The 25,048-nt window shown below is 44.5% G+C and overlaps 1 protein-coding gene and 1 pseudogene across 5 annotated transcripts in view; one reads left to right on the top strand and one right to left on the bottom strand.

Annotated features, from left to right (window-relative positions):
- The window catches only part of CD47 (CD47 molecule), a 94,285-nt gene that overhangs the window by 47,382 nt on the left and 21,855 nt on the right, over nucleotides 1-25,048 (bottom strand). For all 5 annotated transcript variants that reach the window (XM_061628116.1, XM_061628117.1, XM_061628121.1 and 2 more), the window contains exons 3-4: nucleotides 16,936-17,025; nucleotides 1,096-1,197 (exon numbers count right to left, since the gene is read on the bottom strand). In XM_061628116.1, coding sequence (XP_061484100.1) covers nucleotides 1,096-1,197; nucleotides 16,936-17,025 — 192 coding nt within the window. The remainder of the gene's footprint in view (nucleotides 1-1,095; nucleotides 1,198-16,935; nucleotides 17,026-25,048) is intronic.
- Nucleotides 21,496-21,614, top strand: LOC133386428 (5S ribosomal RNA; annotated as a pseudogene).

Genomic DNA, 25,048 nt, shown 5'->3' with positions numbered 1-25,048 from the left:
GTCCCCAATGCTTTTTAAACATCTATATGAAGGCTTTGAGAACTGTCACCCAGAGATTTTGAGTGCAATGGAGTACACTATGCTGATGACACATGCTATAACTCTATCTCTCTATTCCATTTGAATCAGGAAAAGCCATTCAGGTGCCTGACTGGTTTCTGGAGGCAGAAACGGGCGGGATGAGAGCCAGTAACCTGAAGCTGGATCCTGATAAAATGGAGGTACTACTGGTGAGTAACTCACCAGTGGTTTCTGGGTCCAGGACATGGGTAAATGACCTAATTCTTGATGGAGCCGCACTTGCCCAGAAGAAGCAGTTTCACAGCTTGAGGAGTGCTCTTGAATCCAAACTAATTTCAGCAGCAAGGAACACTTATGCCTAGCTCTATTTGATTCACCAGATCCATCCCAGTCTGGACTGGGATAGCTTACCTACAGTATTGCATGCTCTGGTAACCTCTCCATTAGGCAGTTGCAACACACTTCACATGGGGCTGCCCTTAAAAATGGTCCACAAGCTGCAGATGGTTCAGAGTGTGGCAGCCAGGTTATTGCTGCAAAGTGGGATCATGTTACACCTGTCCTCAAGGATATGCACTGGGTGCCTACTTGCTACTGGGCCCTATTTCAGATGTAGATACTGGTGTGCCAAGCTCTATGTGTCTTAGTACCTAACTATCTGAAGGACCGACTCCCTTATTACCAGTCAGCCTATGCTTTAAGATCTGCAGGAGGGGCTGTGCTAATAGTTCCACTGATATCTATACCTCATGGTAGATCAATGTGGCACACCACAGATTTGGCATTCCCTCCCCACAGAGATATGGGTGTCTCCTACAGTAATTACCTGAGTGTCAGCTCAAGACTTTTCTGTTTTCCCAGGCCCACAGGCTGAGAGGTACTGGCTATCTGCTTGTTTGTAATTTTAATTTTTCTAGTTTTTAAATATTTGGCTTATATTGTTGTTTCATGGTCTTGGTATTCTATATTCTGTATTGAGTGATGTGCCACCCTAGGAGCCTTCAGACTTAAGGGTGGAATATATTTTTATTAATAATATTAATATTAATAGTAGTACCAGTTTTTGACACTTACCTTGGACTAAAAGAATGCCACCAACCACAGCAACAATTGTGACTATTAGCCCGGCAACACCAAAGCCGATCATCTTATGAAGCATCATGTCAAATTTTATTGCTTTAAGAAAAATGAAACGGGGGAATTAAACACTAAAGTACTTAAAAACAAATATGCATCTTTTAAATTGCACCTATTGGAAGAAGATCAAGAGAATATTAATGCTGAACATTTTTGTAAGCTATTTGGGACTGCAGTGATTATAAATGAGAGCACATAAGAGTGCTTACGCTTCTGTGTTCTTTACATGCCACACTTACAGTGGTGCTGTGGTATAGGGTCATGCAAGGATGAAGCACAATCACTTATTTTACAACAGAGACTATGATGATCTTCTGGGGTGCTGTTTGCCAGTCTTCTACATGCCAAATAAATAAGCTTTCCTCAAAGAAAAACCCACCAAGCAAGCTAACCAGAGGAAGGGTAGGTTACATTAGTATGCATGTCTAACAGTCAAAATGCTACTTCTTTTTTGAAAAATCCCCAAATTCCTTTATTATGACCAACCAAATTGTCACAAAATACTGTGCAAGTTTTTGGGTCCACTGCAACTTTTAATCAGGCTGGAGTTAAGCAAAAGGGGGGAGAGGGGTATGAGGAAAAATATATCTTGTTTATGAAAACATAAATGTTTGCATAGATAAAGGGTTTATTTTTGAAATATAGCCTCAGAAGGTGCAGGACTATGTGGGTTCTCATGAAGAGCACCTGCACTTCAGTATTTACCATTACACCACTGTATACATATTTGAAAAGTGCAGAAGAACTGCATGATCTAAAGCATGTGTGTACTTGCCGAGAGGCGCTGATGCTCCAGGTGCAAATTGGTTGCACTCGACCCAAGGTGTTTAAAGTGGCAAGACCAAAAGTGAGAGGAGAACCAAACAGACTAAGATAGTGGAAATGGTATTTGCAATTCTAAGAGTGTGTAAAATGCATTTTTAGCCTTGTGGAAACACTTTGATTTCCTTCTGCTATTATATGCAATTAGAAGTGGACAGATCCATTAAAGTCCAGTTTGTCTGAGTCTGTCCCATTTCTGGGAAGAATATTAATGGAAAATTCTTAAACACCCATGTGTAAACACATTTTTTAACAAAAGGGAATACTTATGAGGTGGTCTGAAGGTTGTGTGCTGCCTCAGTTCTTAATTTTTTTTTCTTTTAAACTTTTTTTAAAATAGGGCATCCGGTCACACACACCCTGAGCAGTTAGCACTAGGGCTCCTTGAATGTACACACAAAGTCCTCCTGGCAGCAATGGAGCAATGTTTTTCCACTGCTCTAGGGATTATCCACACTGTGATTTACTGTGTATCTGGTGCTACTTGCATCCTCTTTTAATTTGCATGGTTCACATGACGTTGCAGGCAAGCAGAAGCTTTCCCCTTTAAATCCATACTAACCCAATCCTGATATAATCCAAAAAACGAAGGGAAAAACATCTCCACTTCATATCTCTAGAGCTTGCAGACGCTTTGCTCTGATGCTCTTAGGCGGATGTGTCAATCGTTCCCCTCTCCATGCCCACTCCCTCCTCCTCCCTTCATTCATTTCATATCCTCTGGGCTGAAGAGCAACTTCCGCTGCTCTCTCCCGTTTTCAAAGTAAGCTCTGGACAAGAAAGGGGGGGGCAGTGGAGAGAGAACATTGGGGGACACACAGAAGTCTAAATCACTCAGGAAACAGAAGGATCGCCATGCAAATCAATCCCAGCCACCGGGGCTGGGGAAACTGAATGAACGCAACAGGTTGTTGTGGGGCTCTGTCCCAAGCTACAGGGCTGCTCACCTAGACTTGCCTGGTACAGGAAGCTGCAGAAGAAGGGAGTAGGTGTGGGCAAACAAAAAACCCAATCGCACCTCTCCCCCTTTCCCGTCAAGAACTTATGTCAGCACCACTTTGTTCCATAATAATATTCAATAGCTTTTAACAGAACTTTGTGTTTGCTGCAGACCTCCTTTCTTTCCCCCCTTTCTCCTCCAGTAAAACTTCCTTCCTTCATTCCTTTTAATCAGTGATGGGCTCCGTTTCCAGAGTATCTAATCACTGTGATAAGGGGAGGGGGTGTTCTCGTCAGTTTCACTGTTTCTTGTCAATTAGGCAGTCTCCCGGCTTCAGCCTTGAAGGTTGAACAACCAGAAGGAGTAAACATGTAAAATTAGAGGGCAGGGCCACAAGGAAACAGTGACACTAATCCTTCCCAGAGGATCCTACTTGCATCCTACTTGTGTGAATGGAAAATAGTTGATTGGAAGCTACCATTGAGCAGTAAGTGTGGGCCTTGAAAATCTATTACAATGGTAAAAGCAGCATCTTTAGTACGAAGTTAGGCTCCCATGTGGATAAGCCTGAAATGTTACAGAAAAAACATGGCTGTCTCCATATGAACACCGCTCCCCTTCTTGCTCCTCTGCAATTATGTCCTGCTATAAATATTCTCATTTGCTTTAGTGTGTATGGTGGTGGTAGTTTTTTAAAAAATGTGAGGATTTTGTTTACCCCTTTCTACCACTGGTACACATTTTCCCTCCATCATAGGTTCCCAAATGAAATAAGACTCCTAACGTCTCCACTTAGTTTATACAATTGCATGATTGCAAAGAATGAACTTTAGCAGTGTGCAATCTCTACAATCATCTAATACCAGTGTTCCGCAATCTTGGGTCCCCAAATACTGTTGGACTCCCAACTCTCATTATCCTTGACCTTTGGCTAAGCTGGCCAGGGATGGAAGCTGGAGTCCAACAACATCTAACAACCCAAGGTTGAATAATACTGACCTATATAATCTGTTGACAGTTGGTATAGCACAGTGGAGAGGAGAGCCTGGCTGGGAGTCCAGAGTCTGCGAGTTCAAATCCCTGCTCGTGTCTCCTGGGTATCAAGGGCCAGCTAAAGATCATCCCAAGGTGAGTGGCTCAGGGGTTACATGCTCTGCCACCTGTGCAGCCATGGACAAGCTGCATAGTCCCAAGGAGCCCAGTTGCTCCCCAGCTGGCAGTTGCAGACAAGGAAGGGGCTGGCTTGTGCAGCTGTAGCCAGCTGAGCAGGCCCTAGCCAGCTGGGGAGGACTAGCCTCAGAGGGAGGCAATGGTAAACCCCCATTGAATACCACTTACCATGAAAACTCTATTCATAGAGTAGCCATAAGTCAGGATCAACTTGGAGGCAGTCCATTTCCATTTTTTCCCATATAGTCTGTTAAACTGCAAGCAAGTTTCATATTGGCAAAATGAAAGCCACAACTACAACCTCTAAGCCTTCCTTCCCACACACTTACTTTCTGCCATGCCAATGCAAGACCACTTCAGAAGAACTACATTCCAGAAATCTCTCTCCCCGCCAACCCCCCCCCCGCCTCTGCCATACAATACTGGCCACAAGCAAAATTTACAGCTCTGTCTACATGTCAACAGTATTGTATGTGAGCCAGTGTGGTGTAGTGGTTAAGGTGCTTGACTACAACCTGGGAGTCCAGGGTTCGAATCCCCACACAACCATGAAGCTCACTGGGTGACCTTGGGCCAGTCACTGCCTCTCAGCCTCAGAGGAAGGCAATGGTAAACCCCCTCTGAATACTGCTTACCATGAAAACCCTATTCATAGGGTCATCATAAGTCGGAATCGACTTGAAGGCAGTCCATTTCCATTTCATTTCCAATTAGAAGTACTCTGCATAGAGTTCAATATGTCTGCTATCAGCTTCATGTGGGAGACAGATCAGATCCTAAATTCTTCTTTCCTCTTCAATTGAACATGCTAAACTTTTTTTTAAAAAATGCAGTTAAATTAACAGCATTACATCAGAAGTGGTTCATTTCAAAAACTGATGGTTCATAGGTTTATATAGCACTTTGGGAGCCTTCCAAACAGAGGACGTTGGAAACATTGTATGCTCAGTATCACCAGCTGTACTCTCTTCTGCCCTAGGCACTGTTAACAAACCGCCAGGTATATTTTGCTGTTCCAGAATCTTCTTGGTAGATGTTGCAGAACATTAAAAAAAAGACAGCATGATTTTTTAGTTCAAAAAACGAGAGAGGAAGAGAGAATTCTCCTAAGAAGAATTCTACAGACCAGCATTTAAAAGTAGTTTCCTCTCACTATAGTTGTTTTCAGATATATTAATGCTGCAGTTGGCTTTCAGTTTACCTTTGCAGCACAGTAATAAATTGGAAATACTCAGCTTTGCTACTATGTTAAATGTTTACTTAATCAGTATGCCACATGAAATAATGCCTACCGGCATTAGGTTAGCATTCCCAAGAAACATTACATCACACAGATGTAAGTATTCTCTAACACAATAGGACTGTTTTTAGCTTAATAACAGATACTGTATCCAATGTGATGTCTAAAGTGATTAGTAGGCTTTGAAGGTCTACATCTAGCATTACAAGTGCCTTCAGTGTTCACAATGCCCACTACAACAACCATTGGCCCATGAATGGCATTTTAAATTATACAGTATTATAAATAACACTTTGCGTTCTCAAGTGCTCATATGTACCAACTGCATGTGGAATTTTTGGAAGCAAATTGGACAAAAATATTACCTATTGAATCCTGAAAATAAAAGACATATGCTACTTCCAGACAGATGGCTACTAGCAGCACCACCCAATCATAGCTCTTCTTTGTAAGCTACAAACATTACAACTGGCTTTTCACATTATTGAGAGTATTATATTTCTCCTATGTGTACATCCTGCTATATTCTGTCCACACCAGTGGGCATGACACAGTTCCTATCACTGGGGCCATTTGAACCTCAGCACACATTCACTTTAACCATTGTGGTGGGTACCATTTTATGAACTCCATTTATTGTTTACAGCTAATCATTTAATTATCATGAATATATATATGTGAATATACACAAATATATGTTAATGAAACAGACGTATAGCATTATAAACACCATACTGTTATAATGCTCATTTATTAAGGGGATATACTGCTGTAACACCCATTACAATAAAATTGTTACAGCAGTATGGTACATGGAATATTCCTCTTTCATTAAAAAAAAGGCAGAAAAGCACAAAAGCGATAAATGGCAGATTTTAAAAAACAGATTTTAAAAAACAGTGTCTTAAAATGGCGCTCAGCACAAATGTTATCATAAATGTGTGCCGAGCTTTGTAAGATTTACTTTTCCTGCATGCCACGGCAAAACTATATCCTTTAAAAAATAGCACTAAAGGCATATACATCTGCGGAGACTCAAGTACTCTTCTATCCTAAAAATAGTAGACAGAAGAACCCCAGTGAAAATGGGTGACAATGAGTGGATGACGATGTTGAGTGGATGCCTCGTAAAAAGTGAGAAATGAAGCGGGATAATTCCACACTAAATACTAATGTGGGAGCACCCTCAGGCTCATTCAGACAACATATGCTGATGAACACAACAATGGCTAAATAGAGAATAAGAACCATTTTAGATGACTGTTCAGCAAGTTTTCACCTCAAACAAAATCTACTCCACTATCTGGGATTGAGAATTGGCCTTGGCTTTGCCCACCTGTTCCCCAGCTATTTTACTGGACAGTACCTAGAATGGTATAGAAGGATGCTAGTCATTTTTCAAAATTAATGATACATTTTTAATGGAATTCTCAAAGCAGTTTACAATACAATTTAACTAAAATAAAAACTAACAACAAAGAGGCAAAATTTCTAGATACCCTAAGTGGCTATGCCCTAGAACAGTTAATCATGGAACCAACCAGAGGGACAATGACCCTGGACTTAATCTTAAGTGGTGCCCAGGACCTGGTGCAAGATGTAAGTGTTGTTGAACTAATTGGGAACAATGACTATAGTGCTATTAAATTTTGAAAAACTGGAGGCCAGTTTTCAGCACAGCTGAAATGGAAAAAGACTGGGAGTCAATGCAACTGATGTAGTACAGGCATGATGCGAATATAGTGCCAAGCCCCAGTTAGTGACTTAGTAGGAGCATTCTAATTTCCAAACCATCTTCACAAGCAGCCAAAAGTATTAGAGTAATCTAACCTGGAAATTACGAGTGCAAGGCTATCTCTGCTTGTATAGGACTACAGGTGACACATCAGCCTAAACATTCTGTGGCACAAACGCAACTGGTGTTTGACAACAATGGATCATGAAAACCTCAAAGACTGCAACCATGATTCTTCAGAGGGGACAAATCCCAGTCCAGCACAAAATGAGCACTATTCCCATGGGCAGGCAAATCAGCCACCCACAATACTTCAGTCTTGTCTGGATTGAGCTTCAAGTTATTGGCCCTTATCCAGTTCATTATCACAGTGAGACGCCGATTTATTATTTAAAATATTTCTGTCCTGTCCCTTTGCCCTAAAATAGGGCATCCAGGGTAGCTCACAATAAAATCATATACTGTACAATAAAATCACACACAAAAAACAAAATAGATACAAATACATAAAATACATAAAATACAGTTAAGAAATCTAGGAGAGTTATATTAAAAGGGTAATAAAGAGATAAAACTAAAAGGGGGGAATAAAATCCGTTTCAGGCTCAGCCTTCAGTCCTTCCCAAAGGCTCTCCAGAACAGGATGGTTTTCAAAAGTCTCCTGAATGCCATCAGGGAGGGAGCAGAGCTTGGGGGCCATGGCTGAAAAGGCTCTCTCCCACATGCCTGCCAGTCTTGACATCTTTGATTCCAGGCACTCAGAGGAGACGAGAGGCAGATGATCTTGTCTCAGTAACCTATTAGAATTCTTTGAGAGTGTCAACAAGCATATAGATAGAGATGATCCAGTGGACATAGTGTACTTAGACTTTCAAAAAGCGTTTGACAAGGTACCTCACCAAAGACTTCTGAGGAAGCTTAGCAGTTATGGAATAAGAGGAGAGGTCCTCTTGTGGATAAGGAATTGGTTAAGAAGCAGAAAGCAGAGAGTAGGAATAAACGGACAGTTCTCCCAATGGAGGGCTGTAGAAAGTGGAGTCCCTCAAGGATCGGTATTGGGACCTGTACTTTTCAACTTGTTCATTAATGACCTAGAATTAGGAGTGAGCAGTGAAGTGGCCAAGTTTGCTGACAATACTAAATTCTTCAGGGTTGTTAAAACAAAAAGGGATTGCGAAGAGCTCCAGAAAAACCTCTCCAAACTGTGTGAATGGGCAGAAAAATGGCAAATGCAATTCAATATAAACAAGTGTAAAATTATGCATATTGGAGTAAAAAATCTTAATTTCACATATACGCTCATGGGGTCTGAACTGGCGGTGACCGACCAGGAGAGAGACCTCGGGGTTGTAGTGGACAGCATGATGAAAATGTCGACCCAGTGTGCGGCAGCTGTGAAAAAGGCAAATTCCATGCTAGCGATAATTAGGAAAGGTATTGAAAATAAAACAGCTGATATCATAATGCCGTTGTATAAATCTATGGTGTGGCCGCATTTGGAATACTGTGTACAGTTCTGGTCGCCTCATCTCAAAAAGGATATTATAGAGTTGGAAAAGGTTCAGAAGAGGGCAACCAGAATGATCAAGGGGATGGAGCGACTCCCTTACGAGGAAAGGTTGCAGCATTTGGGGCTTTTTAGTTTAGAGAAAAGGCGGGTCAGAGGAGACATGACAGAAGTGTATAAAATTATGCATGGCACTGAGAAAGTGGATAGAGAAAAGATTTTCTCCCTCTCTCATAATACTAGAACTCGTGGACATACAAAGAAGCTGAATGTTGGAAGGTTCAGGACAGACAAAAGGAAGTACTTCTTTACCCAGTGCAGTTAAACTATGGAATTTGCTCCCACAAGATGCAGTAATGGCCCCCACTTGGATGGCTTTAAAAGAAGATTAGACAAACTCATGGAGGACAGGGCTATCAATGGCTACTAGACATGATGGCTGTGCTCTGCCACCCTAGTCAGAGGCAGCATGCTTCTGAAAACCAGTTGCCGGAAGCCTCAGGAGGGGAGAGTGTTCTTGCACTCGGGTCCTGCTTGCGGGCTTCCCCCAGGCACCTGGTTGGCCACTGTGAGAACAGGATGCTGGACTAGATGGGCCACTGGCCTGATCCAGCAGGCTCTTCTTATGTTCTTATCTTAAATCATGGGCAGGTACATATGGGCATAAGCGGTCCCTCAGGTGCATTGGGCCAAGGTCGTTTAGGGCTTTAAAGGTCAAAAACAGCACTTTGAATTAGGCCTGGAAACAAATCGGAAGCCAGTGGAATTGATAAAGCACAGTGGTGATATGATCCCCATGCCACGATCCAGTTAACATTCTGGCTGCTGCATTTTGAACCAACTGCAATTTCTGAACCATTTTCAAAGGCAGCCCCATGTAGAGAGTGTTACAGTAATTTATTTATTATATATTTATTATTTGATTTATATTCTATCCTTCATCCCAGTAGGAGCCCAATACAGACGTAGACTGGGATAAGGGCTCAACTTAGAAGGCTTCTTAAAAGAGGAAGGTCTTCAATAGGCCGAAAAGATAACAGAGATGGCACCTATCTAATATTTAAGGGGAGGGAATTCCAAAGGGTAGGTGCCACTACACTAAAGGTCCATTTCCTATGTTGTGCGGAATGGACCTCCTGATAAGATGGTATCTGCAGGAGGCTCTCACTTGCAGAGCGCAGTGAACGAATGGGTATATTAGGGGCAAGACTGTCTTTCAGGTATCCTGGTCCCAAGCTGTATAGGGCTTTGTGCACCAAGACTAGAACCTTGAAGTTGGCCCGGTAGCAAATGGGCCGCCAGTGCAGTTCCACCCCAGTGAGCAGTCTCGCCGCCGCATTTTGGAGCAGATGCAGCTTCTCGAACCACCTCAAGGGCAGCCCAACATACAGTGCATTATAGCAATCAAGCCTAGAAGTTACCAGTGCATGGACATCAGTGGTCATGCTATCCTGGTCCAGAAGCAGCCACAGCTGTCTTACCAGCCGAAGCTGGTAAAAGGCACTCCTAGCCACTGAGGTCACCTGGGCCTCTAGTGACAAAGATAGATCCAGGAGCACCCCTAGACCAATTATCTGAACTTGGGAACCACCAACCCACAACACCTCCACCTTGTTAGGATTCAGACTCAGTTTATTGGTCCTCATCCAGCTCACAACAGAGTCCAGGCAGCAGTCCAGGGCTTGCACAGCCTCTCCTGATTCAGATGTTACAGAGAAATAGAGCTGGGTGTACTGCTGACACCTTGCCCCAAATCTCCTGATGACCGCTCCCAAGGGCTTCATATAGATGCTAAACAGCATGGGGGACAAGATGGTACCATGTGTCACCCCACAGCACAACTGCCAGGGGGCCGAAAGGCAATCACCCAATGCTATTCTCTGAAAACGACCTTGGAGATAGGATCGGAACCACTCTAAAACAGTGCTTTCAATACCCATTTCACCAAGTCAGCCCAGAAGGATACCATGGTTAATGGTATCAAAAGCCATTGAGAGATCAAGTAAGAGTAACAGGGTCGCACTCCCGCCCTTCTCCCAATAACGATCATCCATCAGGACGACCAACGCCGATTCAGTCCCATAACCAGGCCTGAACCCAGACTGGAATGGGTCAAGATAATGTTTCATCCAAGAGTACTTGCAATTGTTGCGCCACAACCCTCTCCATCACCTTCCGTAAGCAGGGAGTATTTACGACCGGTCAGTAATTGTCGCAGACCAATGGGTCCAGGGTGGGCTTTTTCAGGAGCGGTTGGATATCCACCTCTTTCACGGTGCCTGGAACCACTTCCTCACGCAATGATGTGTTGACCACACCCTGGATCCACTCAGGCAACCCCCTTCGGCAAGCTTCGATAAGCCAAGGGCAAGGGTCGAGGGGACACATTGCTGGCCGCATCATCACAAGCACCTTGCCTACGTCATCAGTCAGTTGAATAGAGGGAGGTAACCCAGAATGACGAAAAAGCTTAAGTAAAAAGTCACAGTTTTATTCCATTTGCATAAATTAAAATCACTAGATTCAGCCTGACGAACGTGCTGCTGATAATCTACAATCTTTTGAATAAAATCTGAATCATCATTACTTTGAATGAAGAATTTAAAATAAGCATGTGAGTAAAGAAATCCCCTGATGAAGGCTATATAAGATCACCCGAAACGAGATTGGGCTTTTCTATACAATTTTAATTTACGCAAATGGAATAAAACTGTGACTTTTTACTTAAGCTTTTTCGTCATTCTGGGTTACCTCCCTCTATTCAACTGTCTCATTGAATGACATCCACTCTCTACCTACCTCCTCCGTCATCAGTCATCATGCTGCATCAACTGAAACTGTTCCCAAGAAGTTGCAGCAGACACTGCACTAGACACCTCACTGGAGACTATAGTCGATGTGGATGGGACATCAAGATTGCTATGGAGGCAAGCAACTTTACCCTCAAAGTGCCTTGCAAACAATTCACAGTGCGCCTCCAAAGGGTCTAAAACTCCATTTTCTGGAGTCGATGCCAACAGATCCCAGACAATACGGAAAAGCTCCACTGGATGACAACTTGAGGATGCGATGGAGGCAGAGAAGTGGGCCTTCTTTGCCGCCCTCACTGCCACACAGTAGGCACGGTTATGATGTTTTACTCATGCCTGATCAGCCTCACAGCACGTCTTTCGCCATTTGCGCTCTAGCTGTGGTCCAGCCTGTTTCACTGCCCTTAACTCACTGATGTACCAAGGTGCAAACCGGGCTCCAAAATGCCGGAGAGGGCACTCGGGGGCAACCGTATCAAGAGCCCAACGCACCTTTCTGTTCCACAGCGTGACAAGGGCTTCAACAGGGTCACCTGCTCTATCTACTGGGAACTCCCCCAGGGCATTCAGGAATCCAGTGGATTCTATGTCTCCGGGGGCAGACAATCTGTCCACCACCACCCCCGCAGAGAAGGATCCGAGCCACAAGTCTAAACTTCACTGGGAAGTAGTCTGACCATGACAATGGGGTGACATCCACCTCCCCTATCTTCAGACCACCCCTTTCTCAATCTGGAGAAAACCCAAATCGAGGGTGTGCCCTGTCCTATGCGTTAGGCCAGTGACAACTTGAGACAGCCCTATGGCCATGAAGTCCCAAGCCGGAACACTAGAGGCAGCCTCAGCGGGGACACTGAAATCACCCAGCAGTATCGTTCTGGGCTCTTCCAATACCACAGTGGAGATGGCCTCCTCCAACTTGGTTAGAGAAGTTGCCAGGCAGCAGGGTGGACGGTACACCAGCAGCAACCCTAGTTTATTGTCTCCTTGGCCCAACACCAGGTGCAGGCCCTCACAGCCAGCTCCAAGACAGAGTGGTTTCCTGGTGACAGAGATGGAAGTTCTGTAGACCACAGCAACTACTCCCCCCCCATCCCTGCAGCCTGTGCTGGTGTTGCACCAAGTATCCAGGTGGGCAAAGGTGGGTCAGATCAACTCCTCCCAGCTCACTCACCCAGGTCTTGGTAATGCACACCAAATCAGCACCTTCATCCACGATCAAATCATGGATGAGTGTGGTGTTATTGTGTACCTATCTGGCGTTAAACAATAACACACACAGGCCAGTGGGCACAGAAATGAGCAATGAGGAACCTATCCATGAGAGGAGTGGCAGCAAGGAACAAGGCGTAGATAGCTTTGATGTAATCAAGCCTTGGTGTCACCAATGCATGTATCACTGGCCAGATCAATCACTTCCAGGAATGCGCACAGCTGGTAGACCAGTTTGAGCTGGCCAAAAGCACTCCTGGCTACCACAGCTGCCTGATATTCAAGCAGCAAGGCAGGATCCAGGAGTACTCCCAAACTACAGACCTACTCCTTCAAGGGAAGTCCAACCCCATCCAGAACAGGTTGCAGCCATATCCCTGATGCAGCTTTCCCCTTGACTGGCAACACTTCCATCTTGTCTGGATTAAGTTTCAGTATGTTAGCCCACATCCAGCCCTTCACAACCTCCTTCACAGCCTGCAAGCACCAGTTTTGGATTAGCACTCCCTCCCTGCATCGAGATGGTAGGGAGAGACAGAGTTGTGTGTCATCAGCATATTGCTGACATTGTGCTCCAAATCTCAGGATGACCTCTCCCAGCAGTTTCATATAGATGTTAAAGAGCATGGGAGATAGAATGGAATCCTGCGGTACCGCAGAAGCCAGCAGCCAGGGGGTCATGCAGTAGTCCCCCAATACTACTTTCTGGGACCCGTCTACCAGGTAAGACCAGATCCACTGTAAAACGGTGCCTCTCAATCCCATCCCAGCTAGACCGCCCAGCAGGATGATATCGATGTTCGATGGTATCAAAAGCCACCAAGAGGTCCAGCAGCACCAACAAGGATGCACTCCCTCTATCTGATACCAAGTGTAGGTCATCAATAAAAGCAACCAAGGCAGTCTCTGTCCCATGACCAGGCCTGAAGCCTGATTAGAAAGGGTTCCGATTTATCCAGGAAAACTTGAAGCTGAGCAGCTGCTACCTTCTCAATCACCTTGTCCCAAAAGGGGAGATTATAGAGACTGGTCAGAAGTCATTAAGATCCACAGGATCTAACGAAGGCTTCTCTAACAACAGCCTTATCACAGTCTCCTTCAACCATTTTGGCATAGAACCATCCCTTTTATTTAGCATTTCCTCTGCTTCACCTGAACCAGACAACAAGAAATAAGAGTTCCGTGTCATCGGCATATTGATAATACTTTACCAAGACCTTCAAGAGACCTTACTCAATGTTATTATTCTAAGGCATCTCTGTGCTACTTTAGGGTGGGTGTGCATGAGAGTAATGTGGGCTGCTCTTGGGCAACTTTTCTATCTTGCTTTCTCAAGCACATACCTGCACAGACTGTTACTTACACAGGGCATTTTGTGGGTGGTGTCACTGAGGTCTCTTCCAGGGACTACAAAATCAGAATTTGTGCACATATCAGTTCTTTCCACTCCCTCCCCCATGCTACAATACTGGATCTTGTTCCTGGGATTCAATTTTTATCATTTATTATTTATTTATACAGCGTTATCAGATGGACATGGTGTTGTACATAAAAAGATGCATCACTGAAATAGAGAATAGCCCACAAGAAATTGCTGAAGAAGAAAAAAAAAAACCTGCCTTCCCCCTTAGATTGCTATAGCATAAAATACTGAGTTCTGGAATTAGATGTGTAGTAAATAGCTGCTGCTGAATCAACTGGTACCCTCATGACACATCTTGCCCTTTTCTAGTGCTGCCTGAGCCTTCTACAAAGTTGTGCATAACTGAAGCACATCAGAACATAACAAGTGCCCTGCGGGATCAGACGAAATGCCTATCAAGTCAAACATCCTATTTCCCATGGTGGCCAACTAAATGCCTCCAGGAATTCCACAAGCAAGACCTAAATGCCCGTTTGCAGGGTTTTTTTTTCTTACTATATAATAAAAAGGTAAGACAAGCAGCGTGACGTCACAATCAGGGCCAAGCACCAGGGCGGCAAGACACAAAGAGGGCTGACCAGGTATAGGGTGTCCTGGGTGGCAGCGCAACACTTGAGGCAAGCAGGTTGGGGACTGTGAGTGCCTGGAGGTGGCAGTGAATGAGCAGGCAGGTGGGCTATGCAGTGGCTGCAGCCTGGGTAGCTGGATGGACGGCTGGCAGCAGCTCAACAGCCAAGGCAACTGGAGTAGGGTGGGGAGTGTGAGTGCCTAGAGGGTTATGGGGGGCTAGCAAGTAAGTGAATGAGCAAGCAGGCAGGCTATGCAGCAGTGGCAATAGCCTGGGTGGGTCGGTGGGAGGCCGGCAGTGGCACAACAGCCAAGGCAGATGGGCTGGGGTGGAGAATGTGAGTGCCTGGGGGCGTGAGGGGGAGGGGGTGGTGAGTGAACAAACAAGTACTTCAAATTTCAGCAGATCTGAGTGAGGGTAGGAGACCGAGCAGATATCCACAAGAACATGTGAGTATCAGTGGGCAGCGATAGCCTGGCCGACCTACTTCATGGAAGGCCTCGGAAGGTACAAGGCCTCCCAGCAGCCTGATCCATAGCTTGCCCAAGCCACCACTGCTGCTGCTCCACTCACTCGCCTCACCCTGGTCATTCACTCAATCCCTAGGCCATGTGGTCTAAAGGTCTACAGAGGGGAAGGGAGGAGGCTTAGCAAGGTGTAAAGGGGGGAAAGGGAAGGGGCTTACCAAGGTCTACAGTGGGGAGGGGGAGAGGGCTTAGCGAGGTCAAAAGAGGGGAAAGGGGGGCTTAGTGAGTTTGAAAGGGAGCGGGATTAGCGAGGTCGAAAGGGCAGAAAGGAAGATGGCTTAGTAACTTCAGGAGGTGAAAGGGAAGGTCTAAGGGGTTACCATGGGGGGAGTTAGAGTTGGTGAGGAGAATTTGGTGAGGATAGGTAGAGTTGGCAAGCAAAGTGAGGAGAGGCAGCAGCCCCTTGTTTTGTTTTGTCTTTTAAAAAAATCTGGTTGTTCACAGCAGCACTGATGTGTAGGCATGCGTCAGGGATAACAACCCTCCTACAAAAAAGATTAAATGACTAAGCTGGGGAATGTCAGGAAAGGAAGGAGCAGTTGCCTATTTCTTGTTTGCACAGCCAATACCCGCCCCCTTCCCCGGGTTCCAAATCTGTTCTGCAGGCTAATACCACTGCAGTGTTCAAGTGTAAACATTAATGGGTCACATTTGCACTGTAAATACTACACAAAAGACAGAAAAATTGTCAGAAATTAGATTAGGAAAAGAAAACAGAAGGTGGTGGCGGAAATTACAGGAACACCAGGACAATACTGTGTCATGTGGCTTACAAGTCAGCAAGATGTTACAACAGGGATGTAACAGTTGAAGACAAGTGAAGGTAAAAAGTGATTGCACTATCAGAAATCTCTGCATATTGTTTTTACATTTTAATTTGACCCCAGATGAAGGCCTAAAAGAACCAAAGGCCGAAATACATTGAGCTATTTCTAGAAATAAATTATTTTAAAGTATATTGAGATTTTATCTCTCTTTACTTTGGGTTGTTTTGGGTGCTTGCTGCTTTTTGCATTTCTTGACACCAAAGGGGATAACCCTTTTGGGACACCACTTTGGGGTCATGAGAGGGCAGGCACCATTCCCTTTTTAATTTGTTGTTCTTGGGGGATTATTGTTCTTTAAGAGAATTAGATTATTTTTATTTGTATCTGATTGACTAGGATGTTCCCTGTGAGGTGGTGTGCGTCAGGTATGCTGGTGACGGTGCTCATCTCCTCACTGGGTGAGAGTCTGTTGGTAGTGAAGTCCTTAAAGAGAGGCTGTCTATATTGGCCCAGGTGAGAGAGAGATGGGGTGGAAATGACTGGGGATGTGTGTTCTGCTGTTACTGGATTGCTCTTATTCAGCAGACCTATTCTTCTGTATAGTGATCCAAAGACACAAATGGAGGTAAAATTTTCTGGTACAACGGAACAGATATATTTCTGTTAAAAGGAAGAAAAGCTTTCTATAGTATGATAGTATACTGTACCCTCTTATTGTTCATTGTACCACTAAGTTTAGTGTATTACTAAGATGTTGAACTAACAGCCATAGATAACCACACACTTCCTTTATATTGGAGATTATAAAAGGTATTAATTACCATTCATAGAAGTCATAGAATAAAGGGTAACAGACTTCAAATTAATTATAATACAAACTTTTTTTTTCTGGAAAATGTTAGTTAGTGATTATATAAGCCACCCAAAATGTGAAACCTTACACATTTTTAAATTATGTAAGGCATTAATTTTTTACTCCATTGTTACATATATGTAAAGCATTTCACTATAGAACAATATTCAGCATTTGTTAAGAATAAGGAATTGAGTACTTACCAACAAAACCAAACTGTAGCAAAAACAAAACAGCAGCCGTTATCACGGTAGCAATTATGAAGAATTTTTCCACTGGTTCAAACCAAGTTTCTGTAAGTAAAAAATAAATAATCACAAAATCTTAGTTCAATGTACAAGACAAACAAAACTTACTGTAAAAATTATTACAGCTGCATTCGTGGCTACAAATTTTGACCCCCCTCTTGGGTCTGGGATATATTTTGGCGGACCTCAGTAGGAAACAAGCCACTCAAAGTCCATACCGTCAGTATGCAATGTTTCTTTTTCAAGGTGATAGCAGGGTTGCATATTTTTACCCTACTCCCTTGGATGCTCCCCTACACCCAGTATCTTTAAGACTAACAGGTTCTCCATCTAAATACATTGGCTCACTCTCAAGGGAACACAAAAACATTAAATGCTAGAAGACTATTCTCTAGTTTTATTTTTGACAGTCCATAAGCCGCTCACATAGAAGTGACTATGAGCAGATATCAAAACTCTATGCCATCCACAAGTACCTTCAAGTACAGTTACTAAATATAAGCACACAAATTAAAAATATGGATGTATAATTTTAGATTGCCTTCAAGTATAAAAACAATTTAGAAAGCTGTTTAATAGTTCTTGAGCCAAAACTCTGTTATTTTTTTTGTTGATCTACTACAAAATTAATTAATTCGTGCTTAATTCTGGATCAATATACTTACAAATTAGGACTCTGATGTTTCACTACAGTGGCTTCTTATCCATCCCAAATACTCATGGAATCTTTACTACCACAATCATTTACTTAGAACTTCATAATCTAACATTAATATATCTCCTTTGAAAAACCAAGTAAAACTATCTGGCCAAGAAGAGCAAGACTCTAGATTAAAAAACCACTGCTATTATTATTATTATTATTATTATTATTATTAATAATAATAATAATAATAATAATAATAATAATAATAATAATATTTAATTTGTGTGTCGCCTATCTGGCAGATAGCCACTCTAGGCGACGTACATTAAAATGAGATAAAATACAATAATATCAAATGCAGTCACACTAGTCTCAATAAATAAAACACTGGACAGTCATCAATACATTTATAAAATATTTACATTTGCAGCATATAATAGATGACAAAATCATGGAGATTAACCCATCCCAAGGATCTCAAAGGCCTGTTGAAATAGCCACGTCTTCAGGGCCTTGCGGAATACATCCAGGGAAGGGGCGTGTTGAAGATCAAACGGGAGGGAGTTCCAGAGAGTGGGGGCCACCACAGAAAAAGCCCTCTCCCTAGTACCCACCAACCTAGCTGTTTTGGTTGGTGGGATTGAGAGAAGGCCTTGCGTGGCTGATCTGGTCAGGCGGCATAATTGGTGGCGGTGGAGGCGCTCTTTCAGGTAAACTGGGCCGAAACCGTACAGGGTTTTAAAGGTTAATACCAACACCTTGAATCGGGCCCGGAAAACAACCGGCAGCCAGTGTAGATCAAATAACACCGGCGTAATGTGATCACGGCGGCAGCTGTTGGTAAGTAAGCGCGCCGCTGCATTCTGTATAAGTTGCAATTTCCGGGTCGTTTTCAAGGGTAACCCCACGTAGAGCGCATTACAGTAGTCCAATCGAGAGGTGACCAGGGCATGTACCACGAGTGGGAGCTGTTGAACAGGGAGGTAGGGTTGCAGCCTACGTATAAGATGTAATTGATACCAAGCTGCCTGGCTCACAGCCGAAATCTGAGCCTCCATGGACAGCTTGGAATCAAGAATGACCCCGAGGCTGCGGACCTGGTCCTGTAGGGGCAACCTCACCCCGCCAAACACCAGGTCAACATCTCCCAACCCTCCCTTGTCTCCCACAAGTAGTACCTCGGTCTTATCAGGGTACAGTTTCAGCCTGTTCCTACCCATCCATCCACTCACGGATTCCAGGCACTTGGATACGGTCTCCACAGCCCCCTCGGTGAAGATTTAAATGAGAGATAGAGCTGAGTGTCATCAGCATATTGGTGGCACTGCAGCCCAAATCTCCTGATGATCGCTCCCAGCGGCTTTACATAGATGTTAAATAGCATGGGAGAGAGGATAGAACCCTGTGGCACACCACAATTGAGAGGCCAAGGGTCTGAAACCTCATCACCCAATGCTACTTGTTGATGCCTATCGGAGAGAAAGGAATGGAACCACCGTAAAACCGTGCCTCCCAAACCCAAACTCTCCAGGCAATCTAAAAGGATACCGTGGTCAACGGTATCAAAAGCCGCTGAGAGATCCAGGAGGACAAGGAAGGTGAATTCTCCCCTATCCAATGCCCTCCTCATATCATCTACCAGAGCGACCAAGGCTGTTTCAGTTCCATGTCCAGTCCTGAAACCCGATTGGTATGGATCTAGATAATCCGTTTCATCCAAGTGTGTCTTCAACTGATTTGCCACCACTCGCTCAATGACCTTGCCCAAGAATGGTAAATTCGAAATTGGGCGAAAGTTGTTTAAAATTTGGGGATCCAAGGAGGACTTCTTTAAGATGGGTTTTATAATAGCCTCCTTCAGGGCTAGTGGCATAACACCCTCTTGCAAGGATGTATTAACCATAGCCTTGATCCCCTCTCCCAATCTCTCTTTGCAGCTCATAAGGAGCTACAACGGGCAAGGATCAAGTAGACAAGTGGTAGGCCTTACAGATGAGAGCACCTTGTCCACATCCTCAGATGGAAGAGGCCGAAATCGCTCCCAATTGACCGGTTTGCAACTGGCCAACTCTAGCTCACTCACTGTATCCACGGCGCGTGGAATCGAGCTCCTCAGGTGCTCGATTTTATCAGCAAAGTGCTTTGCCAATTTGTCACAGGAGGCCTTGGACTGTTCCAAGGGTTCCTGAGCAACTGGACCGACCAGGCTTCGGACCACCTGGAACAACCTCCTGGGACAGCACTCTGCTGATCCAATAGAGGCAGCAAAGAATTCCCTCTTTGCTGCCCTTACTGCCACCTGGTAGGCAGCTATTGCTGCTCTAACCTGTGTCCGAGCATCTTCGGAGCGCGACTTCCGCCACCGGCGCTCTAGTCGTCTCACCTCCTGTCTCAAAGTACGCAACCATGGTGTGTACCATGGTGCTACCTGAGTTCTGTTCAGGGGGAGAGGACGTTTCGAAGCCACTCGGTCTAACCTCTCATTCCACTCCGTCACCAGGGCTTCGACCAGGCGACCTTCAGCAGGTTCCAATTCCCCAAGCGCCGTCAGGAAACCATCTGGATCCATCAGGCGCCTGGGGCGGACCATTCTAATAGGACCTTTACCCCTGCGGAGGGCGTGTGGCATCGAGAGATCCATCTTTACCAGATAGTGGTCTGACCATGCTTACTTTTAAAAATGACTCCTGATCAGATCATTCCTTGAAACATAAGACTATTGCATAGAACCCAATGATTAATGCAATAAACTCAACCATGGCTATTCCCAGATCACGATGACTACTTCATTCAGATGGAAGAAATCTAGGCATGCTAAAAAGCAGGGAAGAACCAATTTCCTTGAATGGAGCAAACTGACTAGACAGTTTGTACATTCAGCTTGCATATTTCAACAGATTGTCAGTTACCCACTAGTTACAAATATTACTGTTTGTGACATGAAATTTTTAATACAAGCTCAATGGCTCCATCCCCTACTGTTCATGTTCTAGGAGGACACATCTGTAGAGGAAAGTCTGCTTTACACATCTGCAAGATCTGGGACTAGGAGTATGTCCTCTTCTGGATGGGCTTGTATACCCTTGGAATTATGAGATCCCCAGGCTGGGAGTCTTCTGGACCCAGCCTTACTCCTGAACACTCAGGTAGCAGCCACTGCTAGGAATGCTATTGCACAGCTTCAGCAGATGTATCCCTTCCGGGACAAAACAAATCAGCCACTGTCACACATGCCTTGGTCACACCCGACTGGATTACTGTAACACACTCTACACGGGGGCCACCTGTGAAAAGCATTCAAAAACTTCCGCAAAACGCAGCAGCTAGAAAGATTTCTGAAGCCCACATTGTTGAACATTTCACCACAGGTTTGTTTCATTTGCATTGCCTTCTAGTTTGTTTCTGGGATTCAACTAAAAGTGTTGAATCTTACCTAGAAAGCCCTAAACAATTTGGGACCATGGCACTTGAAGATGGCATCCTACCACTGCATTCAGCATCTAAGGTAATGCTATGCATCACACCACATTCAGAAGCACAAGTGGCTTTGGTGTGAGACAGGGCCTATTCTATTATGCCACCCAAGAACTTGTGGAACTTTCTCTCTACAGACTTGGTTGGCTTCCTCTCTCTGGAGCTTCAGGCAAGCTATCAAGACCTTTTTATTTTGCCAAGCTTTCAATGTAGGTTAAAGTTCTATCTCCCTGTTTTTGATGTCAAATTGCCTTTGGGTTTCTGTACTGCATGTGACTGATTTTAGCAACTGAACTGTTTTTACTGTGTTTGGGGTATTTTATGAACTTTTTTGTAAGCTACTGAGTTTATTTTTAAAAAAGTGAGGTATAATTTGTTAAAATAACTAAATAAGAGCCTACGGCCATACTACCCTAAACACGCCCAATCTCGTCTGATCTCTGAAGTTAAGCAGGATCAGGCCTGGTTAGTACTTGGACGGGAGACCGCCTGGGAATACCAGGTGCTGTAGGCTTAGAGGAAGGTAATGGTAAACCACCTCTGAATACCTCTTACCATGAAAACCCTATGAATAGATATATAAAGATTCATAGGGTCGCCATAAGTCATAATCGACTTGAAGCCATATAACAACAACAATACTAAGTAAGGGGCAGATCCAGCTGAAATCTGAGCTCTTCGTTCTTGTCAGTTCCTGCTGGCAATTTAGTGGTGATATGATCTCTCAAAAACCGTTCAAAAGAAGTATCAGCAGTTCCCTGGCTCCCTGTAGAACAAGGGCCTGTGAAGCCTTTGAGTGGCTGGCCAGCCCACTAACATTGATTGGTGGCAGTGGTGTGAACAAAAAGCCCACTGCGTAGAGTCCATTGCAGTGGTATTTACAGCACTGCTGCTGGGGAAAAAAACAAACCATAGAGTCTTGCAGAGTTTAGAGTATAGATGGGGAACCTGTGACCCTCCAGATGTTATTGGACTCCAAATCCCATCAGGCCCACCATCATGGGCAATGATAAGGCATTATGAGAGTTGTAGTTCATATATAATTTGAATTAGGACAGGCAACAACACTGATGGCATTTCAGCTTCTGCTAAAACTTTATTCTCTCTGGCCTTAGCCAACATTGATACCAGTTGACCACAATAACATCATATTTATTTATATTTATTTAGAAGAATATTTATAAATTGTGAACATAAAAAATTACAAGCCTGTAATATGTCTGTTTTGGCCTAATGTTGGTTGCTATTTTATTTGTTCCATAAGTAATATAATTTTAATGGGATGTAGTCAACTAAATCCTACTCAGAGTAGACCCATTGAAATTAACAAACCTAAGTCTATTACCTTCAATGAGACTATTCTGAGTAAGACTAGCACTGATTACCACCCCAAGCATTTTTATTTATTTATTATTTATTGTACTTTTAGACCGCCCTATAGCGAAAAGCTCTCAGGGTGGTGTACAGCAGAATAAAACCACATTAAAATACAGGTGAGTGTGGGTACAATGCAACTATAAAAACATTTTAAAAACACAGTTAAGACAGAAATTACAGTAAAATTACAATTACAATTAAAATTACAATTAAAATGCCTGGGCAAAGAGGTAGGTCTTTACCTGGCGCCGAAACGATAACAAAGAAGGCGCCAAGCGTATCTCGTCAGGGAGGGCGTTCCATAATTCGGGGGCCACCACTGAGAAGGCCCTAGATCTAGTTATTGCTCTCCGGGCCTCCCTATGAGTTGGGACCCGGAGAAGGGCCTTCGACGTCGAGCGTAGCGAACGGGTAGGTACATAGCGGGAGAGGCGTTCCATCAGGTATTGCGGTCCGATGCCATTAAGGGCTTTATAGGTAAGAACCAACACTTTGAATCTGGCCTGGAAACATATTGGTAGCCAGTGCAGTTGGGCCAGGACAGCTGTTATATGGTCAGATTTTTTAGTCCAAGTAAGAACTCTGGCCGCAGCATTCTGCACTAGCTGAAGTTTCCGAACCGTCTTCAAAGGTAACCCTACGTAGAGTGCATTACAGTAGTCCAATCTAGAGGTTACCAGAGCATGGATAACTGTGGCGAGGTTCTCCCTGTCCAGATAGGGTCGTAGTTGGGCTACCAGCCGAAGCTGGTAGAACGCATTCCGTGCTACCGAGGCTACCTGAGCCTCCAGTGACAGGAGCGGATCTAATAAGACCCCCAAACTACGGACCTGGTCCTTTAGGGGGAATGTAACCCCATCTAGGGTAGGTCGGACATCAGCGCTCTAGAACCTTGCCCAGGAATGGAACATTTGCTACCGGTCTATAGTTGTCAAGGTTGTCAGGGTCCAAGGAGGGTTTTTTTAGGAGTGGTCTCACCACTGCCTGTTTCAGGCAGAGTGGTACCACTCCCTCTCGTAAAGAGGCATTGATCACCTCCTTGGCCCAGCCGGCTGTTCCATTCCTGCTAGCTTTTATTAGCCACGAGGGGCAAGGATCCAGAGCAGAAGTGGTCGCCCGCAGCTGTCCAAGCACCTTGTCCACATCCTCGAGCTGTACCAACTGAAATTCATCCAATAAAACAGGACAAGACTGTGCTCTGGACACCTCATTAGGTTCAACTGCTACAATGTTGGAGTCGAGGTCCCGGCGGATGTTCATGATCTTATCTTGGAAGTGTCTCGCAAACTCATTACAGCGGGCTATTGATGGTATTATTGCATTCTGAGGACCAGAGTGTAAAAGTCCTCGAACAACTTTATAAAGTTCCGCTGGGCGGTTAGAAGATGACTGAATGGAGGCAGCAAAGTACTGCTTCTTTGCTGCCTTCACTGCCTTCACATAGAGTTTGGTAGAGACCTTCACATGTGCATGGTTACAGCCGTCGGGAGTTCGTCTCCATTTGCACTCAAGCCGTCTCCTTTCTTGCTTCATTACTCTTAGCTCCGGGGTGAACCAAGGAGCTAATTGAGCTCTGCAAAGGAGAGGGCGCACCGGGGCGATCGCGTCAGCTGCCCGGGTCATTTCCGTATTCCACAGAGTGACCAGGGTTTCAACAGGAGCGTCAGTTTTATCAGCCAGAAAACTCCCTAGAGCCTTCTGAAAACCCTCAGGATTCATTAGTCTCCGGGGACGGACCATCTTAATTGGTCCTCCACCCTTGCAGAGGGAAGAAAACATTGTGAGTCTAAACCTCAACAGGCGGTGATCTGTCCATGACAAAGGAATAGATGTAAAATCCCTCACTCCCAGATCACCATCCCCTAATCCAGAGGCAAAAATCAAGTCTAGAGTGTGCCCCAAAATGTGCGTAGGGCCAGTAACAAATTGAGACAGCCCCATGGCTGTCATGGAGGTCATGAAGTCCTGAGCCGCTCTAGACAAAGCAGTCTCGGCATGAATGTTGAGATCCCCCAATACCAAAAGCTTGGGGGATCGCAACAATAAATCCGCGACCACCTCTGTCAGCTCAGTTAGGGAGGCTGTTGGGCAGCAGGGTGGACGGTACACCAACAGTATTCCCAGTCTGTCTCGCTGACCCAACGCAATGTGGAGACACTCCAGACCATTAGCCACCTGGATAGGGTGCCTAACAAGAGGGATGGAACTTCTATAGACCACAGCGGTTCCCCCTCCCCGACCCTCGGATCTACCCAGATGCTGAACCGAGTACCCAGGTGGGCATAGCTGGGAGAGATTAATACCTCCCAGATCGCTCACCCAGGTCTCGGTAATAAACGCCAGATCGGCCGCCTCATCCACAATTAAATCATGGATGAGGGAAGTTTTGTTATTTGCCATTATTTATCATGAATACGCAAAAAACCTTGCGGTTTAAGAATGTACCTATAGCCTACAGATATTTCTATCAAACTTTAAAAAGCAGGGAAATTGGGCAGCTATAGTGAATGCACCAGGGGAGCAGGAAACCTGACCTCCTCTCTGAGATACTGTACTGCCCTACAAATTTGT

The sequence above is a fragment of the Rhineura floridana genome, chromosome 5, assembly GCF_030035675.1.
Source record: "Rhineura floridana isolate rRhiFlo1 chromosome 5, rRhiFlo1.hap2, whole genome shotgun sequence".
Classification (NCBI taxonomy): Eukaryota; Metazoa; Chordata; class Lepidosauria; order Squamata; family Rhineuridae; genus Rhineura; species Rhineura floridana.
Note: the sequence above shows the minus strand (reverse complement) of the source record. Positions and strands in the feature narration are given on the sequence as shown.